This window comes from Nilaparvata lugens, chromosome 11, assembly GCF_014356525.2.
Source record: "Nilaparvata lugens isolate BPH chromosome 11, ASM1435652v1, whole genome shotgun sequence".
NCBI lineage: Eukaryota > Metazoa > Arthropoda > Insecta > Hemiptera > Delphacidae > Nilaparvata > Nilaparvata lugens.
In genome coordinates, this window is record NC_052514.1 from 6,394,417 (window position 1) to 6,420,071 (window position 25,655).

The 25,655-nt window shown below is 33.9% G+C and overlaps 1 protein-coding gene across 10 annotated transcripts in view; it reads right to left on the reverse strand.

The window, feature by feature from the left end:
- Positions 1–490: 490 nt before the first annotated feature.
- LOC111055815 (sensory neuron membrane protein 1) overlaps positions 491–25,655 on the reverse strand; it is a gene marked incomplete at its 3' end in the record, with an annotated part of 59,444 nt that continues 34,279 nt past the window's right edge. For all 10 annotated transcript variants that reach the window (XM_039437476.1, XM_039437480.1, XM_039437477.1 and 7 more), the window contains 5 exon segments: positions 491–616; positions 3,019–3,137; positions 4,872–5,038; positions 6,255–6,469; positions 14,755–15,009. In XM_039437476.1, the coding sequence (XP_039293410.1) occupies positions 491–616; positions 3,019–3,137; positions 4,872–5,038; positions 6,255–6,469; positions 14,755–15,009 (882 nt within the window).

The window sequence follows — 25,655 nt, forward strand, 5'->3', positions numbered from 1 at the left end:
TGTAAATTTTGTGTGTAATCAAATAATGTTGAAGTGACACATAACCTAGCTACATTTGGACTGTTGTATAAATAAGAATTGGAACAGTTTTGGGCTTATAAGCCTGTCGTACTTTTCTGTAAGTTGTGTAATCCTGAATGATTAAATAAATAAATGAATATACCTTGGTAGAAATACCTATACTGAATAGATTAATTTCAAGATATATACTCTCTTGATAGATTCTGATACATTTTGATACTTCTCAGGAAGTGGAAGTGGAAATTTTTAGTTAAAAAAATGAAGAACCCAAGACATAACCTATGAACTTGAGTGTTAATAGGAAATGACATTGGTAATACGGCAAGGCAGAACATCCAAAAGGATCTCTCTGCCAATAAAAGCCATAAGAGTAAATAAATAAAATATTACAATATTATTCCATTTGATATCCATTTATGGATGTTGGAAATCAATGTTTAAATGAGAGAATAAAATTTGATAAACTGACCTCTTCGATCCAGAAAATTGGAAGGAGAGCGTCGGGTAGCTCCCTCATCAGTTCAATTTTCTTGATTTTGTGGATTGGGATGTTGAACTGCATTCTCTTCCTAGCAGCCAATGGCGTACCTGTAAACTGTTGAAGAGAGGAAAAAACGAATGTATAATCTTTAGGAGTTGAATCACATGACAATAACATTAATGTAATCAGAATTTGAAAAATATCAACAAAATTATGTTGTCAACGGATACCATCAATTAATCAAAAAGTATTTGATCAAGTGATGTTCTATGCTCTTTTATCCTATACTATTAAACTTCTGTCTAAATGTTTAGATGTTTGGATGTTTGGATGTTTAGATGTTTAGATGTTTAGATGTTTGGATGTTTGGATGTTGAGATGTTTAGATGTTTGGGATGTTTAGCTGTTAAGATGTTTAGATGTTCAAATGTTTGGATGTTTAGATGTTTAGATGTTTGAATGTTTAGATGTTTGTTTGTTTGTTTATATGTTTGTATTTCATCTCGAAAACGGCTTTAACGATTCTCACGAAATTCAGAACATAGTAAGTTTATAATATAAAGATTCAATTGCACTAGTTTTCATCCCTGGGAAAACTCGCTGAAGGACACTAGAAGTATAATTATTTTTCATCCTTGAGAAAACAGCTGATAATAATTATTTCGTCGTCTGTTGGAAATGGAAGTGAGTGATCGAGTTCATGTGTGTGGAACTGTGTCAAAAATTATGACTCAGCTGTTGAACTTTTGTAATCATTCAATCAGGTACTTATTGCCGGTTGAAAAAAAGCCGGGTTATATTCAATCCTGATTAATTCCAGTATATCCATGTTTTTGAATTGGTCTTATCTGATTTTGTTCACGTGAAGTTAATCAGGATAAATATTCAACCAGCTTCTGTGCAACTGGGACTTTGTGAGGGAAATTTTTGCATTCCTCTGGGAATTAATATCAATCTACTGTGATTAGATAGAACATTTCTGTATGAATGTTATTATAATTTCTTCTTTCGTAATAAATGTGTTATGCTTTTGTACTCCAGAGCGAAACACGGTCCCCGATATTTACTGTTTTTACTGTAATTCAAACCGAGATTTGCTGGGAGGTGGTAGGTTATTTCTAGCCAATGGGCCAAGGCTGTCGTTTGATGACGTAGACAGATTTATCGTTGACCTGCCTGGAATGAAATTTTGGTTACACTTAAGCCCCGCATACACACATCGATTTTTGTTCGTACGATATTTTGCCGTCCTTATAAATTCTATAAGATTAAACAGATGATTTCAAACACATCATGTTTGTCATGTTCCGTTTGATCTAATAGAATTCATAAGGACGGAAAAATATCGTACGAACAAAAATCGATGTGTGTGTGTGCGGGGCTTTACACTGCTAGAGCTCCAGCATACTGGTTCTACCCACCAAGCTATGGCTGTGCAAAGGCTAAAAATTAACTTCCAACTGGTGATATTTTTCAAAGTTTTTCGATATGTCATCGAACTATCAAAATGAAAAATTTTTCTCAGGAAAACATTTTTTTCCGATCATAAATTTTTGAGATATGAGCGGTTAAAGTTTAAATTTTCGGGACAGAACATTCCAAATTCGGTGAGAGATAAATCCATGAGATTTGAAGAATAAATTCTTCATAGCACTGTTGATCTAGTAAAACCAAAATTACCTTAAAGTAGCAATTTTTGAGAAAGTTATTCAAATTACCAAAAATGACCAAGAATAACTAAACTAAAAGTTATTTCTGGTTATTTTTTGTAAATTGAATAGCTTTCTCAAAAATTGGAATTTTGAGGGAATTTTTGTTCTACTAGATCAACAATACCATGAAGGAAACTTTCTCAAAAATTGCTACTTTAAGGTAATTTTTGTTTTACTAGATCAACAGTGCTATGAAGAATTTATTCTTCAAATCTCATGGATTTATCTCTCACCGAATTTGGAATGTTCTGTCCCGAAAATTTAAACTTTAACCGCTCATATCTCAAAAATTTATGATCGGAAAAAAATGTTTTCCTGAGAAAAATTTTTCATTTTGATAGTTTTATCCTTCAAATCTCATGGATTTATCTCACACCGAATTTGAAATGTTCTGTCCCGAAAATTCAAACTTTAACGCTCATATCTCAAAAATTTATGATCGGAAAAATAATGTTATCCTGTGAAAACTTTTTCATTTTGATAGCTTGATGATATACAAATCGAAAAACTTTGAAAAATATCACCAGTAGGAAGTTTATTTTTAGCCTTTGCACAGTCTTATTAGTTATAAACATACTATACTCATCACTTTTCGATAGTTTTTTATTCAAATTTGGATTTTGAAAGTTTAGCATTTTTTATTACAAGAGAATCAACTGTAATGGTATTCCTCTAGCATCAATGCTCCAAACTAGTGAGCCCTTCCCAGTGAAAATTCTCAAGTGGAAGGTGTAGTGTAGAACCTGGGATTTTGAAATTTTTGAAGATATTAAAATATGAACGGGATGAATAAGGGATACTTACCGGTTCAAATTCAACAAAGATCTGATGTTTCTCTATATCAGGACTCAAACCCTCGACTTGAGACAAGTAGAATGGATCTGTATCATAGAAATGTGGCAGTGACAGCCAGATTGGAGCTCCTGTAATTAGATGAGATGGAAAAGTTCACAAATTGATAATTCAATGATAATAATTCATATTCAAATAGATTTATTGTAACTTTTACCATAGAGGAAAGATACATAATAAGATATTCCATGGTATGAGTCGGTTATGTTCTAAATTTCAATCCGAATTTTTGCTATCTCAAGCCAATCAGCCTTAGCCTACTACTGTTTTTGCCGGGAGAGAGTGTAAGAACGGCAAAGTAGGCTATGAGAGATTCTCAGCTTCACGAAAAATAACTACTTGGAATATCATATTGAGTTAGCAGTAAAATTTGAAACCTAATACCCCTATACCTTCTTAATTAATTATGCTCTATTTTCTCTATTCCCTAAGATATACTATCTTTGTGAATGTTATCATTCAACAAAATGAGGGATTCACAATGACGTAGAGGCATCAGCCAATGAGAGAGCATTGTGGGCGTGGACTTGTACTAGGCACCTGCAGTGTACTTGCACGTGATTGGTCGACCTTGAGTGAGGTAGGAGAAGCTTCAACTGACGTTGTAATGGGTATCCACCAATAGGGATAGAGGCGTTCTGTGAGCTGACTATCTTTCTCTGTTATCTATGGATTTGTATTTGCAATGCATTGTCTAAAGCTATGGGACTATCTTATGTTGCGATAATTATCTGTTTGTTTGTTCGTTTGTTTATAAAGCTTCCCAGAGACACTAATCAGAGTATAGGGATTTTCAAAAATTTATAATACGTACATAAAAGTAATAATTTATAACAGTAATACAAAAAAGAAGTAAAAAAAATCACACAAAGGAACCCTCTCCACACAAACTCTTCCATGGTAAAGAACTAATATAGAACTTGTGTGGTATTTTTAACTCCTTCTCAAAAACATCGACACTTCACAATTTTTCAAATGAGTAGGAAACTGTCTAATAAATTTATATGTAATTTTTTCTCAAAAGGAGCTGTTCTGTGATACAGTGAAGCATAGTCTCCTCTATTTCGTGTATTGTATCCATGCGAATCAGCATTTCTCGTCATTGCTGTCTTTCTTCTAACATGCATAATCACCTCATTGAAGTAAATAGAGGGAACGGTTACTATGTCTAATCCTTTGAAGTGGTTCCTACATGACTCTAAAGTCATAATACCTTTGATCGCACTAACAGCTTTTTTTGGAGCTTGAACACCCTCTCCAAATTCTGGCACGACCCACCCACACAATAATGGCATAGCGGATGTGTGACATTATGAGTGAGTGATAGACTGCCATTGTGAGTTTGGTACCATTCAATCTTCTAATTTGTCGGAGTGCAAAGACTCCAGATGCAATCCTCCCACAGAGCTGAAGAAAAACCTCATATTCTCAAGTATTTAGGCCTAGTGATGGTTGAGTTCAGTAAAGCCAGTTACACACACATTGATATTAATTTGGCGTCCTTATGAATTCTGTTAGATTGAAAATCAAACATGAATGATTTGTTTGCCAAGTTCCATTCGATCTTGTAGGATTTATCAGGACGGGAAAAACCGTAAGTCTAAAAATCGACGTGTGAGTAGCTAGACTGTCTTCATCTGATTAAGTCCTAAGATATCTAAATTTGAAATGACCCTTACCTGTCTGAACCAAGGTCCAGTATTCAAAATGGAGAAATAAAATTGACAACTACAGTATTTTCTCCAATCATAGTATGTCTACAGAAATCCCGAAATAAAGATAACATCAATGGGAAACGTGCTTACCTGTGCACTTGGTGATATCAAAGATGCCCTTCTTATGACATGTGGTGGGAGTGGGACAGAAGCACTTCTCTTCAGGATTCTTGGACATGTCGCCCAGGCTGGCTGTGTAGAAGTTGGTCTTGATACCCTTGTACGAGGAAGGTCTCTGGTATTTGGCTCCCATTGATCTGAACAGAAAATCCGTCAGTCAGCTCAAATGTTCAAACTTTATATGCATTTCGTGCATAAATTTTCGAAAATTCTTTGTTCCATTCAATAAAAAATACCATGAAGAATTTACCCTCTGAATCTCATCGATCAATATCCTACCGAATATGACATGTTCTGTCCCAAAAATTCAAACTTTAGGCGCTCATTATCTCAAAAAGTAATGATGGGAAAGAAATGTTTTCATGAGAAAACTTTTTCATTTTGATAGCTTGATAATATACAATTCAAAAAACTTCGTTATCACCAATATAAAGTTTATTTTCAGCGTTTGCAAAGCCTTAAGTACCAACCTACCTACAAACATCAGCCGAAAACGATACCAAGATTAGTAGATTTCTAGTCCAGTCAACGAAAGATTATACAGGGAAAAGTTAGGAGCACAATTTTCAACTTCACAGCTCTTTTAAGGATAGTAAGAGGATTAACATATCGAAACACATTGTTTCCAAGATGCATGTAAGTAATGAGTGGAAAATACAACTTTCAAACCACCCTCATCCCTTCAGCACATGATGTGGGGGTTGGGATTTTTTATATGCTCACCTCCAAACTAATTTCAACGGAGCTGCGAAGTCGAAAATTGTATTCCAAACATTCCCTCCAAATTTAATTGTCAACTATCTATTGTTGCTGAACAGAAAATTTCACTCTCAACACTAAAACTGCTGCCACAGTCGTTGGGAAATGCGTGAAATAGTTAAAATATACATCAAATTGAAGGTAATTTGATGCTCTATCAGCTTATGATCAGTACGGATTCATCAATCGTTCGAAAATTGTAAGGCCGAAAAGATGAAAAAATTGGAGGCAGAAGTGTTTTTTCAAAAAATGTCTCACTTTCAAGAGCGGATATCTCAGAAACTATATGAGATATGGAATAAATGTGAGGGACAAAACTTCTTGGTAATTTAGTGAGCTTCAATTTTTCACAGGATACAAATGTTCATAAGATGCATAGTTTCCGAGATATATGCGAAAAATGAAAAAATGGTTCTTTCAAACCACCCTCACCCCTTTAGCACTGTGGGTAGGGGTGAGGACTTTTGATATGTTAATCCTCTTACTATCCTCAAAAGAGCTGTGAAGTTGAAAATTGTGTTCCCAACTTTTCCTTCTTTACCTTTATTTGAGCATTCGTTGCCTGGACTATTCCATTATTAAGTATTGACCAACCTGCAAACATCGGGCGAAAACGATGTTAAGTCTTCGCTGGGCTGTGTGAAGGGCGGGAAGATAGTGGTGTCAGTTCCCTCTATCTGATTGCACTCTGGTCCATCCCACACCTTCATCTCAGCCTTGCCGTTCAGCGCCACCACACGGCCAAGGTCCTTGATGTTCTGCGAGCCCCGTTTCACTGTCAGGCGGGCTTCGTCGGCCGTACCGTTTTTCTAGCAACAAGTAAATGACAAAAGTTGACAAACTGATTGAGAATTATTGAAACTTGATCATCACCCTGAGTCAGCTGGTGACAGGACAATAACGCTGGAAACATACGAGGTCTGCTATCTCTCCATAGTGAATCATTCAATAGAATCAACAGTTGCCAACAGTTTGCAATTGGATAATCACATTTTCTCGATAATTGTGATAATCACAATTTCGAGCTAATTCCAATTTTAGGTGAAAATGTTACTGAACGTTAATTGTAGAGATTTTCATGCTCAATCTTTTTCACTTGGAATTTTTTGTTTAAATTGTACCTAAAGCCTGATAATTGGGAATCCAAAATCAAACTTTGCATAGATGGGGCAGAGCTCCTGGAATTTTTACAGATATGGGACTTAGACTTGTGGCAGTTGATAGAGCTTATCAATGACTATTTTAGGTATGATCAAGATCGTTGGAGCCGTTTTCGAGAGAATCGCGAAAAAACCCTGGTTTTTGACAACATTTTCGCCATTTAAAGCCGCCATCTTGAATTGGATTTGTTCGAAATTGTTCGTGTCGGATCCTTATATTGTAAGGACCCTTTTCCTAATTTCAAGTCATTCTTTAATTGGGAGATGAGATCGTGTACCAGAAGCACATACACTCAAAATATACACACACACACACACACACACACACACACACACACACACACACACACACACACATACCACACACACACACACACACACACACACACCCACACACACACACACCACACACACACACACCACACCACACACACACACACACATACAGACCAATACCCAAAAACCACTTTTTTGGACTCAGGGGACCTTGAAACGTATAGAATTTTGAAATGGGGTACCTTAATTTTTTTCGGAAAGCAATAATTTCCTTACCTATGGTAATAGGGCAAGGAAAGTAAAAACAGTGTCAAAAGTTATTGAATTATCATGGTTCCATGAATCATCCATTACAACACAACTTGAAACACAGAAGTAGACGATCTGAAACATGTTTAATGAAAATTATTCATCACACGACAATTTTGTCGTCATTCTCTGTGAACGAATGTACCCACTCATATTCCAAAACCATAAAACTACTAATCATTCAATGACGTAATAGTACCAACTAGATTTCCAAGTGTACTAACCATTTATTCTATCAAAAAACCAAACCAATTTGTCACTAATCACAGCGTTAAATCCTGAATTATTACATTACAGCAGAGCTATTAGAAGCACGAAATGATAGAACGAGAACCATTAATTTAGTAAGTACAGTTCGTGCTGGTCACTGAAAGCCTTGATAAAACTGAGGATTATTGGATAATCCACTGTGACATCCACTTCAAACTGTCATCATTAGTCAAATGAGAAGCATTGAATGTTAAAATTGGGAATTGTGACAGTTTAATCTGACACTGTGTCAATTACCCATAATCATCAACGCCTCACCAGAAATTACTCATGGTAAAGATTATTGTCAGCATTAGTTGAATGATGAGGCATTGATGTCAACTGTTGTGAATGCTGACTGTTTAGAGTGAATCCCAATGTAACTTTTGATTGTCATTGAGAAATCATTGATGAACCAGGGTGAGAATTTGTGGACCTACAATTATTATTCTTTTTTGGTGAGGGTTAACATTGAAAACTGCATTGATTAAGTGTCATTCTCCTATAAAAAGTAATTGATCAATTGGCCAGTAATTTGTTGTGAATTATTCAGAGTGGAGCTTAGAGGCTTTCCAATATTTGACCGAATGTAGTGAGGTCTATGTTTTGACTCGGATTTTCTTTTGTCTGTCTGTATGTAACGCGATGATAGAATTCGATGAGATTTGGCAGGAATATTCCTTTTTCAACTGCGCGTCGATGTAGACACAAGGTTTTTTTGAAATTTTGCATTTTAAGGATAATATGATAGAAAAGGAACTCCTCCATACTCTGTTATCTATATAAAATAAAAGCGAAATGGCACTCACTCACTGACTGACTGACTCACTCACTCACTCACTCGCAGAACTAAAAATCTACCGGACCAAAAACGTTCAAATTTGGTAGGTATGTTCAGTTGGCCCTTTAGAGGCGCCCTAAGAATCTTTTGGCATATTTTAACTCTAAGGGTCATTTTAAGGAGTTTAAAGTTCGTCTTTTAGCATGTATATTCTTCTTCTCCCAATTTCTTAATTATAATTAGCGAGTCTGACGGCTAGTGACTATTATATAACATCTACTTTGAAGATAGGATATATCAGACTATAGAACTATTCATAGCCAATCAGCTGACAAGTGGATTATTCATTGTATGCATTACACAGATGTCTGGCCGTGTCTATTTCTATAAGTTAGGGTTTCAATATTTTTTATGATGCGTGCCCATCAGTATCAATATTCTCACATTTGAAAAATAAATTTCATAGGTGATTGAAAATAAAATTAAAAATGATTAATTAAGCTCAATAATGCTGAAGAAATTATGATATTCTCGATTGGAAAAAATCAATTTTAAAATAGTTGTGAAACATTTTTATCAGATTGAAATTATCACGGAACTGGGTAAATTATCATATGGTATACAAATTCAAACGTGAACTGAGTTTATTAACATAAGCGAGTTTTCGATCTTGGAGAAAACAAATAACAGTTTTGAAGAGTAAATTATGATTCAACCAAAGACCTTAAAAAGATGCATAGACTCACATGCAGCGCTAGTGTCGTACTTGGAATTGAAATCCGCCATTGAGGGGCAACCCATAAGATTATTTCATACCAATGCCACCAATGCCTTTATGATCTATAGTTTTACAAATAAATAATATGCTAAAATACCCCAATGGCGGCCTTCAATTTCAAGTAAGAGCTATCATTAGGAAGGCATAGGCATTGTGGGTCTATATCTCTTTAAGGTGTTTGGATTCAACTGAACCAACTAGAACAGGTGACATTGATTGATTGATTGATTGAGTACTTTATTTATGTAGATTACAATATATACTGTCTTATACACTTATATACAATAGCTTACAATACAGCAAAGTTATAGATGAATTTACATTATATAGACTAAGAAAATAATTGTTGAACTGTATATGATATGAAAGCAATTGTATATAATAACTATAGATAATATTATATTGTTATGCGTCTACATAATTGGGCGGAGTTTGGACATATCAATGTCCATTCTTTGGAAGAATATTAAAAATATCCTCCCCACTACTCTCTACCAAAACGTTAATTTCATTATTTAAACTAAGGATTTTATTTATTAATGGAAATATTGGTAAAAGTTTTCATCAATATGAATATGTAAGGAGAAAAAAAACAGAAAATTTATGAAGTAAAATAATTATATAGGTAGATAAGATCAAATAATTAATAATTGATTATAAAATGAAGTATGCGAAGTAGATCAGGGTAATCAACTTTCAGTAATATACAGCAGTATGCATGCATAATTGAAATAACATGAGTTTATATAATATATATATACAATTCGTTTCTATAACAGGTTTAAAAGGTTGTATTTGTGGGATGGGTGGGGATGGTTTTCATGTGATCGTTCTAGGGCCGGACAGTTTCAGTCATTTGTTCCAAAAGATGTTTTTTTTAAAGTCAGGATGAAGCTCGCTCGGCTCTCGATGGACCTGATAGAAACAGGAAGTGCATTCCATGCACGACAGGCACTGACTAAGAAGGATTTTGTGAAAATAGTAGTTCATCAGGTACTTGTGGATGAGAAAACTGCGTGAGGTCTACTGTTCACAGAGCTACTTGTTTTGTTCATTCTATCAAAAGTTAGGGTCGTTTGCACAATTAAAGCTAAACGGAAATTAATCAGCTGGTTTTTTGAACTCTAAATGAACCGTATTATATAACGCATGAGACTTGATCTCATGAGACTTTGATGAGGATTCAATCCAGTTAAAAATGTAATTTGGTTTGAACTTTAAACTGACACTGTGTAAGCAGGACTTGTGTTGCTGACTCTTTCACCATGAAGCTACTTATGAGTGAGAAGAAATCGAAGCATTATTGATTGCTTGATTGCTTGAGTCAGTTTGTCCGAAAATGGAAGAGAGTGATATTGAGAGCATAATAAATTCACGACAGTTCATTCAGGTAGTAAGAGGAGCAGAGCTTTGAATAAAATGATAAACAAATAATAACAAATAATAGTGAGTAGGTTTTTGATTTTGTATTAACATTTTTTGAATAAGTACAATATTTCTAAAGTTTTTCAATTTATTGTGATACATTCTGTGATTCATATAAAATCAACCTTCAAGATCTAGAATTTTAAATCATCATTCCTGGACCGAAAATCAAGTAACGAAGCAGTGTGTGATTACATAACATTATCTCTTGGACAACATTAACATTTTATCAAAATTTTTGGAGAGAAATAGTACAGGCTCAGCCTAGTTTTTCCTTCAATATCATAATTGTATTATGATTATAGTATTTTATACAATAGATGAATAAATAAATAAATGAATAAATATGATTCATGAATTCTAGCTCATGTAACAAAACACACACTACTAATCCAATACATCCTCAGCTGACGGTTACAGATCAAACTTTATATTGTATTTCTTTGAATCACTTATTTACTTTGACTGAAGCATTCTAATATCTATATATCTCCTCATTTACGATCTAGTCATCATTTTTATATTCCCTCATATTATCAAAATTATCATCAGCAAAACAAATAAAGAAGAGTGGAGTTGACTTGATCGATTTTCCATCCAGCAGGTGCTGTCACCTATCGGCAGAGTTGAGAGTATGATGCATTTCGAACCTCTGACCAATCAGGAGAAAGGTAGGCGGAGTCGAAAGTGAGTTTGTCAACCAACAAGTGCTGCCACCTTTCGGCAGTATTCTGTATCAAAAACATTTCTAGCTGTCGAACAACCGTATCAAGGAATTGTAAGCAAAGTCTACAAATTAAAACTGAATTTGTTGTATTTTAAAAGAAACATCGAATGCCAATAAAAGATAGGAAATAATAATTATTATCTGCCTCAGTTATCCGTTGAAATTTTAATGAATGCAGTAAGCAAAGTCTACAAATTGAAAACTGAATTTGTTGTATCTTTAAAAAACATTGAATGCCAATAAAAGTTGGGGAATAATTTATCTGCCTCAGTTATCCGTTGAAATTTTAATGAATGCAGTAAGCAAAGTCTGCAAATTAAAAACTGAATTTGTTGTATTTTAAAAGAAACATTGAATGCCAATCAAAGTTAGGAAATAATTATCTGCCTCAGTTATCCGTTGAAATTTTAATGAATGCAGTAAGCAAAGTCTACAAATTAAAAACTGAATTTGTTGTATCTTTAAAAAACATTGAATGCCAATAAAAAATGGGAAATAATTATCTGCCTCAGTTATCCGTTGAAATTTTAATGAGAATATTGATCATAGAATTGCGAACTTCAACTGAACGTGAAATTAATTCGGAAAGCATACGCTTCGATTGGTGAGAGTTTAAACGTGTGATTGTGAAAATTATCACAGATTATCAATGTAAGAATGGTAGAAACTTCACAGATCTCCATCCATACGTAAAGAAAAATATTACTCGACGTCTTGAGCACGGAATAAATATACAATAGTGCTGTATATAATAGTGATATAAAATATACAATAGTGCTGTATATAATAAATATACAGTAGTGCTTCTCTACTCTGTGCCTTGAGACATCAGGCCTTTCTGATTTACCAGAACGTGGCAAGTTCCGCCACTGAGTAGAGAAATGGAAATTGATAAATCAAAATCTCCGCAAAACTGGAGAGATGAGAGATAGTAAAAAAATGAAGTTGAGGATTCTAGATATTCCACTACTGAGTACATAAATTAAATTGACTGAGAAAAGGAATTAAAATTGAGGATTCCATCTGAACTGTGCCTCTAAGTAAATAAATCTGAATTGACGAAGTAGAGAAATTGAAAATGATGATTTGATCTTCATTTTGACTTCGCCACATCATTTTATACTATTTTGTATTTTATCTGTGTCATTGATGATAAACTAATAAATGAATAGATCAATACCATGTTTAATATTCATCTTTGGAACTGGGTAAAGGGCAGTTAACTCAGAATTCATTCACCCATATTCTCCACCATTATTTTCACATAAATAAGAGATAACATTGAGCTACTATTGCATATTTATTATGGTAGAATAATAGTGATTAGAGTTGTACCTGTAGAAGGTGTGGGTTATGAGATTGAGAAGGACGGAATGCTGTAATACCAGGGGATATTGATTCAGTCCATAGAATACAAGATGACTTGACAGGAATAATATTGCGACTTGTGACAAGGAGATGAAGGAGGGAAACAAAGAAACAAACAATAGCAAGGTCAGATGAGGGGGTTGTGGAGAAGAAGAAGAAGAAGAAGAAGACGAAGAAGAAGAAGAGAAGAAGAGAAGAAGAAGAAGGAAGAAGAAGAAGAAGAAGAAGAAAAGAAGACGAGAAGAAGAAGAAGAAGAAGAGAAGAAGAGAAGAAGAGAAGAAGAAGAAGAAGAAGAAGAAGAAGAAGAAGAAGAAGAAAAAGAAGAAGGAGAAGAAGAAGAAGAAGAAGAAGAATAAGAGAAGAAGAAGGAGAAAACTGAGAGTTTGTTTAAAGAGGAAGAGGAGGAGGAGGTGTAGAAAGAGGCAGGAGTAAGAAGAAGAAGAAGAAGGACAGAAAAAGAAAGAATTAATACGGTATATAAGTTGGCTTAATAAGAAACAGAAATAAAAGTAAAAGAAAATATTAGCAAGATGCATTTGCAATGTCGGTCATAAGGCTATTATTTTTTGTTGGATACCATAAATTGGTTTGACCTTCAGACGTAGACGAATATCTTTCAAACTGTCTCAAAATCATGGCCTAAATCCCTTAAAATCCTATCACTGAACTTCTATGAACCAATTTATTTTCTCCACGTCTCATCAAAATATTTTTCCTCCTCCTCCTGTCTAAAGTGCTCACTTTACTCCCTGGAACATAATACTAAAGTGTCACTTTTTCGCTCTCGGTAGGAAAAAAACAGAAAAACTCCCTAGAGCGTAAAAGTAACTCCATTTAAATAACATGGGAAGCATCTCTATTTCAGAAACTTATATTTGAAATAGGTTAGAAGGTCTAAGCTCAGATTAGGAAGCATATAGAGTAGTCATTAAACCAACTAAATTCAATACCTTAACCAGACATTTGATCAATATATTATTATGAAATATATGTTTCATGCTAAAATCATAACAAACTTCATATCAGTGTACTATAAAAATGTATAAATATTTTCTAAAACACTTATTGACATGGGCTGCTTTTAAATTAATAAAACAAAATAAATCTTATAGCACCCTTTATTCTCTAAAAAACATTAAAATAAAGAATAGAGAATAAAGGGTGCTTATTCTCTATTCTCTATTTTAATGTTTTTTAGAGAATAAGGGAGCTATAAGATTTATATTGTTTTATTAAATATTTTCTATTATATTCCATGTTATTCAGAATACCAACCAACGAATATTCCTCATTAACTAATCAAACTTGAAACGGGAACTTCACCATAGTGTTGTAGTCGAGTCGGCGGCCATTGTTGTTACAACTTTTGCCAAAAGATAGCGCTGTCGGCGGTGAACTGTGTGATTACAAGACAGCTGTTCAATTTCTAAGTTATGTTGTAACTAATTATTTTATTAGCAGTTTTTATAAAAATGTAGGTGGAGGAAAAATGTTGTGTACATCACGAGTAAAAAATGTGTTTTCTCCCTCCGGAAAATTGTTGCCCTCGGCTTCGCCTCGGGCTTCAAACTTTTCCTTCACGGAGAAAAAACAGTACTTTCCACTCTTAAGTTATGTTGTAACAAATTATTTCATTTGCAGTTTTTTATAACAATATAGGTGGAGGAAAAATATTGTGTACATCACGAGTAAAGAATGTGTTTTCTCCCTCCGGAAAATTGTTGCCCTCGGCTTCGCCTCGGGCTTCAAACTTTTCCTTCAGGGAGAAAAAAGTACTTTTCACTGTTAAGTTATGTTGTAAAAAATTTTTTTATTGGCAGTTTTTATAAAAATGTAGGTGGAGGAACAATGTTGTGTCCATCACGAGTAAAAAATGTTTTTTCTCCCTCCAGAAAATTGTTGCCCTCGGCTTCACCTCGGGCTTCAAACGTTTCCCTCAGGGAGAAGAAACAGTACTTTTCACTCTAGTTAATATACAAATAACTATTATATAAACATTTTATAAAGTTTTACTACTCACCACTCCGAAAAACGAGAACTTGAACAGGTTATCATTGATCTTGTGCAATCCCTTAGCGTTCATCCGTATTCCAGTGCACAACGCCACAGCTGCAAAGTCCTTAGAAGTGCAGTTCAGATAGATTCCCTCGAACAGGATCTCTTTGGCTTTTGCTGTCACGAAGACTGTCTTCTGGTGGTTGTAGAGATGCGGAATCCCCCGGTTCGCCATGGTTAAGAGGGCTGGAGTGTCCTTCTCTACCATCAGTGCCAGACTCTGTGAACAGGTTAAGAAACAGCTGTTAGGTGTGAGGTTGGATGAGTGACCCGTGTATCGACAAACAATATTTAGGAACGGTGAAGATCTTGGAATAGTTATTTGTTCTAGTGTGCAAAGTGACAGTTTGCTGCACCGAAAGAAACGTTTTCACTCAAGAATGGCTTCTTGAGTGCAGCAAAGGAACTTTGCGCACGTATTTCACATTAAATTTTTCCTACAGTTACCATTGAATATGAAAAGTGGGTAATTATGGGTGAAATGATGGCTGAAATCCATCAAATGTTTGTGTGTGTGTGTGTGAGGCTGTTATTAATAACAACCTTAATTCATTTAAAAATAAATAATCCAATTGAAGTTGATAATTCTCAGTCAAAGTTCTCATTTTTATTCATTCAAGAATCAGAAAAAATACAGATGGATCAAAAAATTCACATTCAAAATACTCGCCAACAGCTACTTGGCTGAACCGAGCTGCAAGATGGCTGAACACAACAAGATGGCTGAACCGACAAGCGCGCGACCTAGCGGGAAGAATCGTACCTAAGTTTGTTTCATCCAGCTAAAAATTACTGAAACACGATTCAGAAATTTAGACTTTTGCTCAAATTACCGAGAAAAATGCTCAAAGTAAACTGAAAAATATTTATAAAAATAACATAGACAACAGAGAATATTTTTTGTAGTATTGGTATGTTTTTTATTATTTTCATTTTATTTTATTTTTCAATTTTTATTTATATGAATATCGAACGGTAATCAATTAAAATTCGAATTTTATAAGTATATTTGCTACTTTCTCATTTCTTGCAGTTGAAATAATAATTATCAATAGAAAGAACTATTATTCACTATTAAATGATGAGAATTCGTAAATGATGATTATTTAATTATGATTTAGATGAACATTATTCTTGTTTTGGATTTCTAGATTGGGATTTTATCATAAATGTAGGGTAGCCATTGAAATGATTCTTATCTAGATCCAACCACAGTCATTGTTACCAACTTAATTTTTGTTTTCGTGCACTAATCCTCCATATAACCCACCAACTATTTTGTGTTGCCATGTTGCAAATCTGGAGTACAGGAAAAATTTTTCCCGCACTAGAGCAGAAAAGTGAATCTTTGCGTTCTGTAATCAGTGCAGAAATCGTCACTTTTCAAGGTAACTCTAGGAAAAGAATATTATCTGCCTATTCTGATGGCAGGCAAGGATTGTTTAGGCTGTTCGGTACACCTTTTTATTTTTATCTACATTGGATAATCTTCTCCAATATAATTGTTAAGTTCATTATAAGAGTGAGAAAAAGTGGCAACCCTAATTTTCAAGTGGTCTAATAAGCGAGCTATGGGTTGTTGAAGTGATAAACTCAGTTTTCTTTCCAGATCATTAACGGTTTCGAATTTTCCATTGGAGTTTTTTCATACATTCAGTATCATTGGCTTTATCGAATTAAGTTATTAAGTTATCGAATTTTACAAGAAATGTTACTTCTTCATTCATGAACAATATAGGGAATAAAACGTTTTAGTTTGGTAAAATACATTTTTTGAATTTTCAAGAGAAGATCTAATAATATAGTTGAAACCGTTTATGATCTGGAAAGAGAACGGAGTCTGGAAAGTTGGCACTTCAACAACCCATAACTCGCTTATTAGACCACTTAAAAATTCCAGTTGCCACATTTTCTCACTCTTATAACGATCTTAACAATTATATTAAAAAACATTATCCAATTTGAATAATAAAAAAGTCTACCGAACTGCCTTAATTGGATGCTGGCTTTATAACCTGAATCTCTCTATAGCCCACAATCTATTCGTCAAGGGTACGAAATTGGAGGATAAGGATAAAGCTATATGCTTTCTCTAACGACAGTCGAGGATAACAAACCAATATCAATTAATTAATTCAATAATTTATTTATTTATTAGGTTGGCACAAACAATACAATGATCGGAAGTGAAAAAACAGGCTATTGCTCAAAACTTCTTCAATTTCCTAATTTAGTTTCAAATTGTCCAAATATTATACAAAGGTTATGTACATTTTTATTTCTACACCAACTCACAATCTGAAAATATAAATCAGAATGAAACAAACAATTTTTAATTCGGATGGATTGAACTTTCGTAAAACATGAAACAAACTTTGAATTTAAAAATAAAGAATAAAAACACTCAAATTTTGAGCTCGAGAATATCATTTTTACTATAGCTACATAACAGCTGTGATATTGAATCAGATGCTGACTAAATCTAAATCTAAACATAGGCTACTTGAAAAGCTATCCTGAAGCGAGCAATTTCTGTATATCTGATTATATTTTTATAATATCTGGTTATTTATGTTCAACGGATCTCGAAAACGGTTCTAACGATTATCACGAAATTTGAAAATTTGAAAATCCCTGGGAAAACTCGCTGAAAGACATGAAAAGGATAACAATTATTCATCCTTGAAAAAACAGATGATAATTTTCCTCGTCTGTGGAAACAGAAGATGCGTGTGTGGGAGAGAAACAGATTTATTTCCAGCTGTGTAATCAATCAGCGAGATATATTATCTAGCTAGACAATTTAATCGACTTGTTCAAAATAATCTGATTTGTTGACAGGACATGGTATATCATTCTAAATTAAAGTTCAACATAATTTTCAAAGTTGATAATTATTTTACAGTTTTAAGTGATTAGTGAGTGTTATTTTGTTACTCAATTTGATTTGTGAACTATCTAAATTAGAACTTTTCTATTTTCAAAAATTTGAACTAAAAATTGGACCTGAATTCAAGTGTATGAAACATAACCTATGGACCATTCATAATGTATAAATAAAAATTTGGTGAAGGAACAGTTTTGGGCTGTGCCTGTTAAGCTGCGTTCACACCAAAGTTATAATTACAATGTTAATAACATAATCCTTATAGAGTCTACTAGATTGAACGCAACTCGACAAACACATAAATATGTTCATCATGTATATGATAAGATATGTTCAATCCAATAGAATCTATATGGATGATCAAGTTATCAACATTTTGTTATCAACTTTGGTGTAAACGTAGCTTTAGTCCTTCCCCAATCATTTTGAAGAATTGTTTTCCGTCTATCAATAAATAAATAACGAGCAAAGCTCGGTGCCCCGATATTACAAGATAAACTCGAAGAAGAAGTTGTCAAGTAAAAACTCCACAAAGTTCTCATTTTCAAAAATTGGTGGAACTGAATACTCAATAAAAGAACGAGACAGGAATGTGGTTCAGAATTTCATCCACAACCTCTGTTAACTAGACAAAGGGAATAGATAACTGGACGATCAAATATTTGTAAAATAGAGCATACAACTATGCTTTGATTAATTAACAAAGCTTTGTGTTGATTAAAAGCAGAACTTATCGGAAGCCAACAATGTTTTGGAGTTTGAATATTGTGAGTATTGTGTATTGTGAGATTTGTTAATATTGTGAGAGCACTGGTCAGTGGTATTATGATCAAAGAGAGGAAGCCAACTGGAATTGAAAGTCAACCTGGAAAGGCTGTTCAATGGAATATTCCACAATAGCGGGTGGAATGGAAGTTTACAATGAGGGAGAACCCTGAAGGAAGGAGAGAGAGAGACAAAGAGACAAAGAGAGCATAAGAGAGAGAGAGCTAGAGAGAGAGTGAGAAAGAGACAGAGAAAAGTAAAGGAGGAAGATGAGTAAGAAGAGGAGAAGGAGGAGGAGGAGGAGGAGTGGGTAGGATGGAAGTTTACAATGAAGGATAACTCTGAATAAAGAGACCCAGAGATAGAGAGAATTCGAATGAATAATTGCCTCTATGAATGGCGGAATTAGGACTCTAGGTCCTCTCTCCAACACAACTCTTTACCCTTTGGAGTATTGATTGATTGAGTACTTTATTTATGTAGATTACAATATATACTGGCTTATACACTTATATACAATAGCTTACAATACAGCAAAGTTATAGATGAATTTACATAATATAGACTAAGAAAATAACTATTAAACTGTATATGATATGAAAAAGCAATTTTTAATATAATAACTATAGATAATAATCATATTGTTATGCATCTACATAAATTGGCGGAGCTTTGGACATATCAATGTCCATTCTTTGGAAGAATATTAAAATATCCTCCCCACTAACTCTCTACCAAAACGTTAATTTCGTTATTTAAACTGAGGATTTATTTATTAATGGAAATATTGTGAAAGTTTTAATCAATATGAACATTGAAGAGAAAAAAACAAAAAATTGATAAAGTAAATAATTATATAGGTAGATAAGATCAAATAATTGATTAATAAAATGAAGTAGGCTGAAAGTAGATCAGGGTTATCAATTTCAGTAATATACAGCAGTATGCAGTGGATAATTGAAATAACATGAGTTTATATAATATATATATATATATATATATATACAATTCGTTCTATAACATGGTTTAAAGGTTTATATTGGTGGAATGGGTGAGGGATGGTTGTCATGTGATCGTTCTAGGGCCGGACAGTTTCAGTCATTTGTTCCAAAATATGTTTTTTTAAAGTCAGGTTGAAGCTCGCTCGGCTCTCGATAGACTCTCGATAGACTCGATAGACTCTCGGCTCTCGATACAGGAAGTGTATTCCATGCACGACAGGCACTGACTAAGAAGGATTTTGTGAAAATAGTAGTTCGATGATTGGGTATCCTTAAAGTACTTTCTCCGGTTCTAGTATGTGAAGCATCTATCCTCCTACCTTCAGAGACAAATTTGAAATCATCTTTAAAATAGTTCGGATTACCGTATTTCAAGATATCTCTAACAAGCTTGACTATTCGAAAAAGCCTCTGATCGGGAAGCTTCAATGTTGAACTAGCAATGTGGGCTGGGGTGATATGATCATGGCGTTGGAGAGAGTAGACGAAACGTAGACAATAATTTTGGCAACGCTGTAGTTTATCATTCAGAGTGACTTGCATATCATTAAGAACAGAATTACAATACATTAAATGTGGGAAGATGAGAGATTGAACCAATAATAATTTAATGTTTCTAGGGAAGATATCGTGCATTTTCTTCAATGCATGCATGGCTGAGAATACCTTTTTACAAGTTTTGTTCACTTGTTCTGACCAGTCAAGAGTATTATTCATAATAATGCCTAAATTTTTAACTGAGCTACAGTAAGGAATGTCATTACCGTCTACACTAATTTTGTGAATCGATTCAAGGTCAATATTGTTTATAAGACGAGAATATCCAATTATAATGGGTTGTGTTTTGATGAGATTAAGCTTAAGGCCATTTTTCTTTGTCCATTCCACTATCGAATTGTTATCCTGATTCATTATTCCAACTGTTTCATTAATTTTTGTTATGGGACAGCTTAAATAGATTTGAAGGTCGTCTGCATAAGTATGGAAACTGGAGAATTTGATAATGGAAGAAAGGTCATTAGCATACAAAGTGAAGAGGAGAGGGCCTAAAATTGAACCTTGTGGTACTCCATGCATAACGTTTTTCCAAGTTGACTTTTTGTCACCGACAGATACACATTGTTTTCCTACCTAATAGATAGGATTTAAACCAAACTAACGAGTTGTGACTGAAACCAAGAATAGCCAACTTATTCAGGAGGACTGTATGATCAACAGTATCGAATGCTTTAGAAAAATCAAATAGGGTGAGGATGGTGCATTTTCTTTGGTGCATAGCTAACCTTATATCATCAGTGACACGAAGCAGAGCTGTCTCAGTTGAATGGAATTTTCTAAAGCCTGATTGAAAGTTATGAAGCTTACTATTGTTGTCTAGAAATTTTACAACTTGAGCATGAATGAGTCTTTCTAGCACTTTGGACAATGCAGGTAAAATACTGATTGGTCTAAAATCCTCAACTTTATTTGGGTGATGGAACTTTATTTAGAGGGCGAACTAGAGCAAACTTCCAGTTTTCAGGGAAAATGCCTTCTTCAAGTGACTTGTTGAAAATGTATGTAATGGTTGGTAAAACAGCAAATAACATCTTCTTGATAAATTTAATAGGAATTTTGTCTACACCCATAGCATTACTATGAATACGTTGAATTGCTCTGAAAGTGTCTTCTTCTGAGATTGGATGGAAATGAAATTGATCAGTGATTGGTAAATCTGAGTTTGTAACCTGCTCTTCAAGATCATCTATATGATTAGCAATGACAGTTTCGTCGCGTTGGTTAGAGTGTGAAACGAAATGGTCATTTATATTATTCAATGGTAAGTCAATTTGTGGATTCGATTTCTGTTTGCCAAGCCCGAATTCTTTTATTCCCTGCCAAAGTGATTTAGAGTCTTGTCTATTGTTTGTCATAAACGAATTCAAGTACCTAATCTTTGAGTTCCGTAATTCCTGTTTAACCCTATTTCTAAGGCTCCTATACTCTATCAAACTGTCCAAGTCAAATGTCTTTTTAAATTTTCTATGTGCTTTGTCTCTACGTCCCATCATCTTAAGTATGTCTTCAGTCATCCACGGTACTCGTCGTTTTCTATTAATCCTCCTTGTCACATAAGGTGCATGTTTGTCATACAAAGTCAAAGTCCAATTCTCGAAAGTCTTGACCATGTCATCAACTGAGGGTAATGCTTCAATTTGATGCCATGGAGTCTGAGCCACATCAGTCAGGAAGGCGGCTTCATCAAAGTTTTTGAAGTCTCTATAAGTGATAATTTTCTGTTCTGGCTTGGGTATCTTATGGGAAAGTACACAGTAGATCAAATCATGTCTAGAAATAGCTGGGACTGAGATTTGGCCTGCTTGAACAACCTCATTGGGATCACTAACAATGAGAAGGTCAATGAGTGTGTCTGATTCATTAGTATGATGAGTTGGATCGAGGGGTAAAATAGTCATGTTTAGGCATAGGAAAATTGTAGTCAGTTGAAAGTAGTCAAAGTTACGATTCGTCATGTTCAAGTCGGTGTTCATATCCCCCATAAATGAGAGTATGAGTATGAGAGAGACGAGAAAGAGAAAGAGACAGAGGAACGTATGGGAAGAAGATGAAAAGAAAGAGGATGAGAAAGAGGTTGAGTAGAAGGATGAGGAGAAGAAGGAGGAGTGTATGAGAAATAAGAAACAATATGGTGAAGGAAAATTAGAGGATAATAGGAGAAAGAATAATGATGATGATGATGATGATGATGATGATTATGATGATTATGAGATTGAGGACGAGAACTGGGAAAGAAGAAGAAGAAGAAGAGGAAGAAGAAGACAGGAGAAGAAGAAGAAGAAGACAGGAGAAGAAGAAGAAGAAGACAGGAGAAGAAGAAGAAGAAGAAGAAGAAGGAGAGAAAGTGGAAGAGGAAGAAGATGAAAATTATAAGAGGAGCAGGAGGAGTAGGAGGACGAGGAGGAGAATGAGGAGGAGGAGGAGAATGAGGAGGAGGAGGAAAGAAGAAGGAGAAGAAGAAGAAGAGAAGAAGAAGGAGAGAAAGTGGAAGAGGAAGAAGATGAAAATTATAAGAGGAGCAGGAGGAGTAGGAGGACGAGGAGGAGAATGAGGAGGAGGAGGAGAATGAGGAGGAGGAGGAAAAGAAGAAGGAGAAGAAGAAGAAGGAGAAGAAGAAGAAGAAGAAGGAGAAAAAGAAGTGAAAGAAGGAGAAAGAGAAGAATTAACTACCTGCTATGAAAGATGGAGGAAGAGAGAATGAATTCCTATAATTTATATTGATCTGAGAACGTGAAACTCACTACAATAGAAAACCAGAGATCGAAAAAAATATTGAAGTGATGATGAATGGGATAGTGATAGGAGAGAAGAAAATTTAAAAAAGAAGAGATTGAAAAGAGGATATTTTTGAAGAAAATGGTGGAGAAAGAACCAGTAAGGAGAAGGTTTATATGAGAAGGCAAAGTAGGAAGGTGCATGTGAAGGAGGAAGGATGTTGAGAGAGAGGAGACACTAAAGTCTTGAATATTGGTTTGCCCAATCATGAAAGCCTGGAATTCGCTCTTCTCTGAAGGCTTACAAGTTTTTGGTATTGATTCAGTTAGCCCGAAAGCTTTTGATGGTATGTTGTACCTTTGTATCAATTCCAAAGGTTTTGGTTCTGATCTTCACTGGATTACCGTAATGTGAAATAGTCGCCGATTCCAGAAATTATTTCCAAATAGATGATGCAACATAATTTGGAATAAGTCAATTTAGATAACAATTAACAATAATGTTATCTTTGTTTGGATTACCGTAATGTGAAATAGTCACAGATTCCGGAAATTATTTCCAAATAGATGATGCAACATAATTTGGAATAAGTCAATTTAGCTAACAATTAACAATAATGTTATCGTTGTTTGGATTACCGTAATGTGAAATAGTCGCCGATTCCGGAAATTATTTCCAAATGGATGATGCAACATAATTTGGAATAAGTCAATTTAGATAACAATTAACAATAATGTTATCGTTATTGGATTACCGTAATGTGAAATAGTCGCCGATTCCGGAAATTATTTCCAAATAGATGATGCAACATAATTTGGAATAAGTCAATTTAGATAACAATTAACAATAATGTTATCGTTGTTTGGATTACCGTAATGTGAAATAGTCGCCGATTCCAGAAATTATTTCCAAATAGATGATGCAACATAATTTGGAATAAGTCAATTTAGATAACAATTAACAATAATGCTATCGTTGTTTGGATTACCGTAATGAGAAATAGTCGCCGATTCCGGAAATTATTTCCAATAGATGATGCAACATAATTTGGAATAAGTCAATTTAGATAACAATTAACAATAATGTTATCGTTGTTGGATTACCGTAATGTGAAATAGTCGCCGATTCCGGAAATTATTTCCAAATAGATGATGCAACATAATTTGGAATAAGTCAATTTAGATAACAATTAACAATAATGTTATCATTGTTTGGATTACCGTAATGTGAAATAGTCGCCGATTCCGGAAATTATTTCCAAATAGATGATGCAACATAATTTGGAATAAGTCAATTTAGATAACAATTAACAATAATGCTATCGTTGTTTGGATTACCGTAATGAGAAATAGTCGCCGATTCCGGAAATTATTTCCAAATAGATGATGTAACATAATTTGGAATAAGTCAATTTAGATAACAATTAACAATAATGTTATCGTTGTTTGGATTACCGTAATGTGAAATAGTCGCCGATTCCGGAAATTATTTCCAAATAGATGATGCAACATAATTTGGAATAAGTCAATTTAGATAACAATTAACAATAATGTTATCATTGTTTGGATTACCGTATGTGAAATAGTCGCCGATTCCGGAAATTATTTCCAAATAGATGATGCAACATATTTGGAATAAGTCAATTTAGATAACAATTAACAATAATGTTATCATTGTTTGGATTACCGTAATGTGAAATAGTCGCCGATTCCGGAAATTATTTCCAAATAGATGATGCAACATAATTTGGAATAAGTCAATTTAGATAACAATTAACAATAATGTTATCGTTGTTTGGATTACCGTAATGTGAAATAGTCGCCGATTCCGGAAATTATTTCCAAATAGATGATGCAACATAATTGGAATAAGTCAATTTAGATAACAATTAACAATAATGTTATCGTTGTTTGGATTACCGTAATGTGAAATAGTCGCCGATTCCGGAAATTATTTCCAAATAGATGATGCAACATAATTTGGAATAAGTCAATTTAGATAACAATCAACAATAATGTTATCGTTGTTTGCATTACCGTAATGTGAAATAGTCGCCAATTCCGGAAATTATTTCCAAATAGATGATGTAACATAATTTGGAATAAGTCAATTTAGATAACAATTAACAATAATGTTATCGTTGTTTGGATTACCGTAATGTGAAATAGTCGCCGATTCCGGAAATTATTTCCAAATAGATGATGCAACATAATTTGGAATAAGTCAATTTAGATAACAATTAACAATAATGTTATCGTTGTTTGCATTACCGTAATGTGTAATAGTCGCCGATTCCGGAAATTATTTCCAAATAGATGATGCAACATAATTTGGAATAAGTCAATTTAGATAACAATTAACAATAATGTTATCGTTGTTTGGATTACCGTAATGTGAAATAGTCGCCGATTCCAGAAATTATTTCAAATAGATGATGCAACATAATTTGAATAAGTCAATTTAGATAACAATTAACAATAATGCTATCATTGTTTGGATTACCGTAATGTGAAATAGTCGCCGATTCCGGGAATTATTTCCAAATAGATGATGTAACATAATTTGGAATAAGTCAATTTAGATAACAATTAACAATAATGTTATCATTGTTTGGATTACCGTAATGTGAAATAGTCGCCGATTCCGGAAATTATTCCAAATAGATGATGCAACATAATTTGGAATAAGTCAATTTAGATAACAATTAACAATAATGTTATCGTTGTTTGGATTACGTAATGTGAAATAGTCGCCGATTCCAGAAATTATTTCCAAATAGATGATGCAACATAATTTGGAATAAGTCAATTTAGATAACAATTAACAATAATGTTATCGTTGTTTGGATTACCGTAATGTGAAATAGTCGCCGATCCGGAAATTATTTCCAAATAGATGATGCAACATAATTTGGAATATGTCAATTTAGATAACAATAAC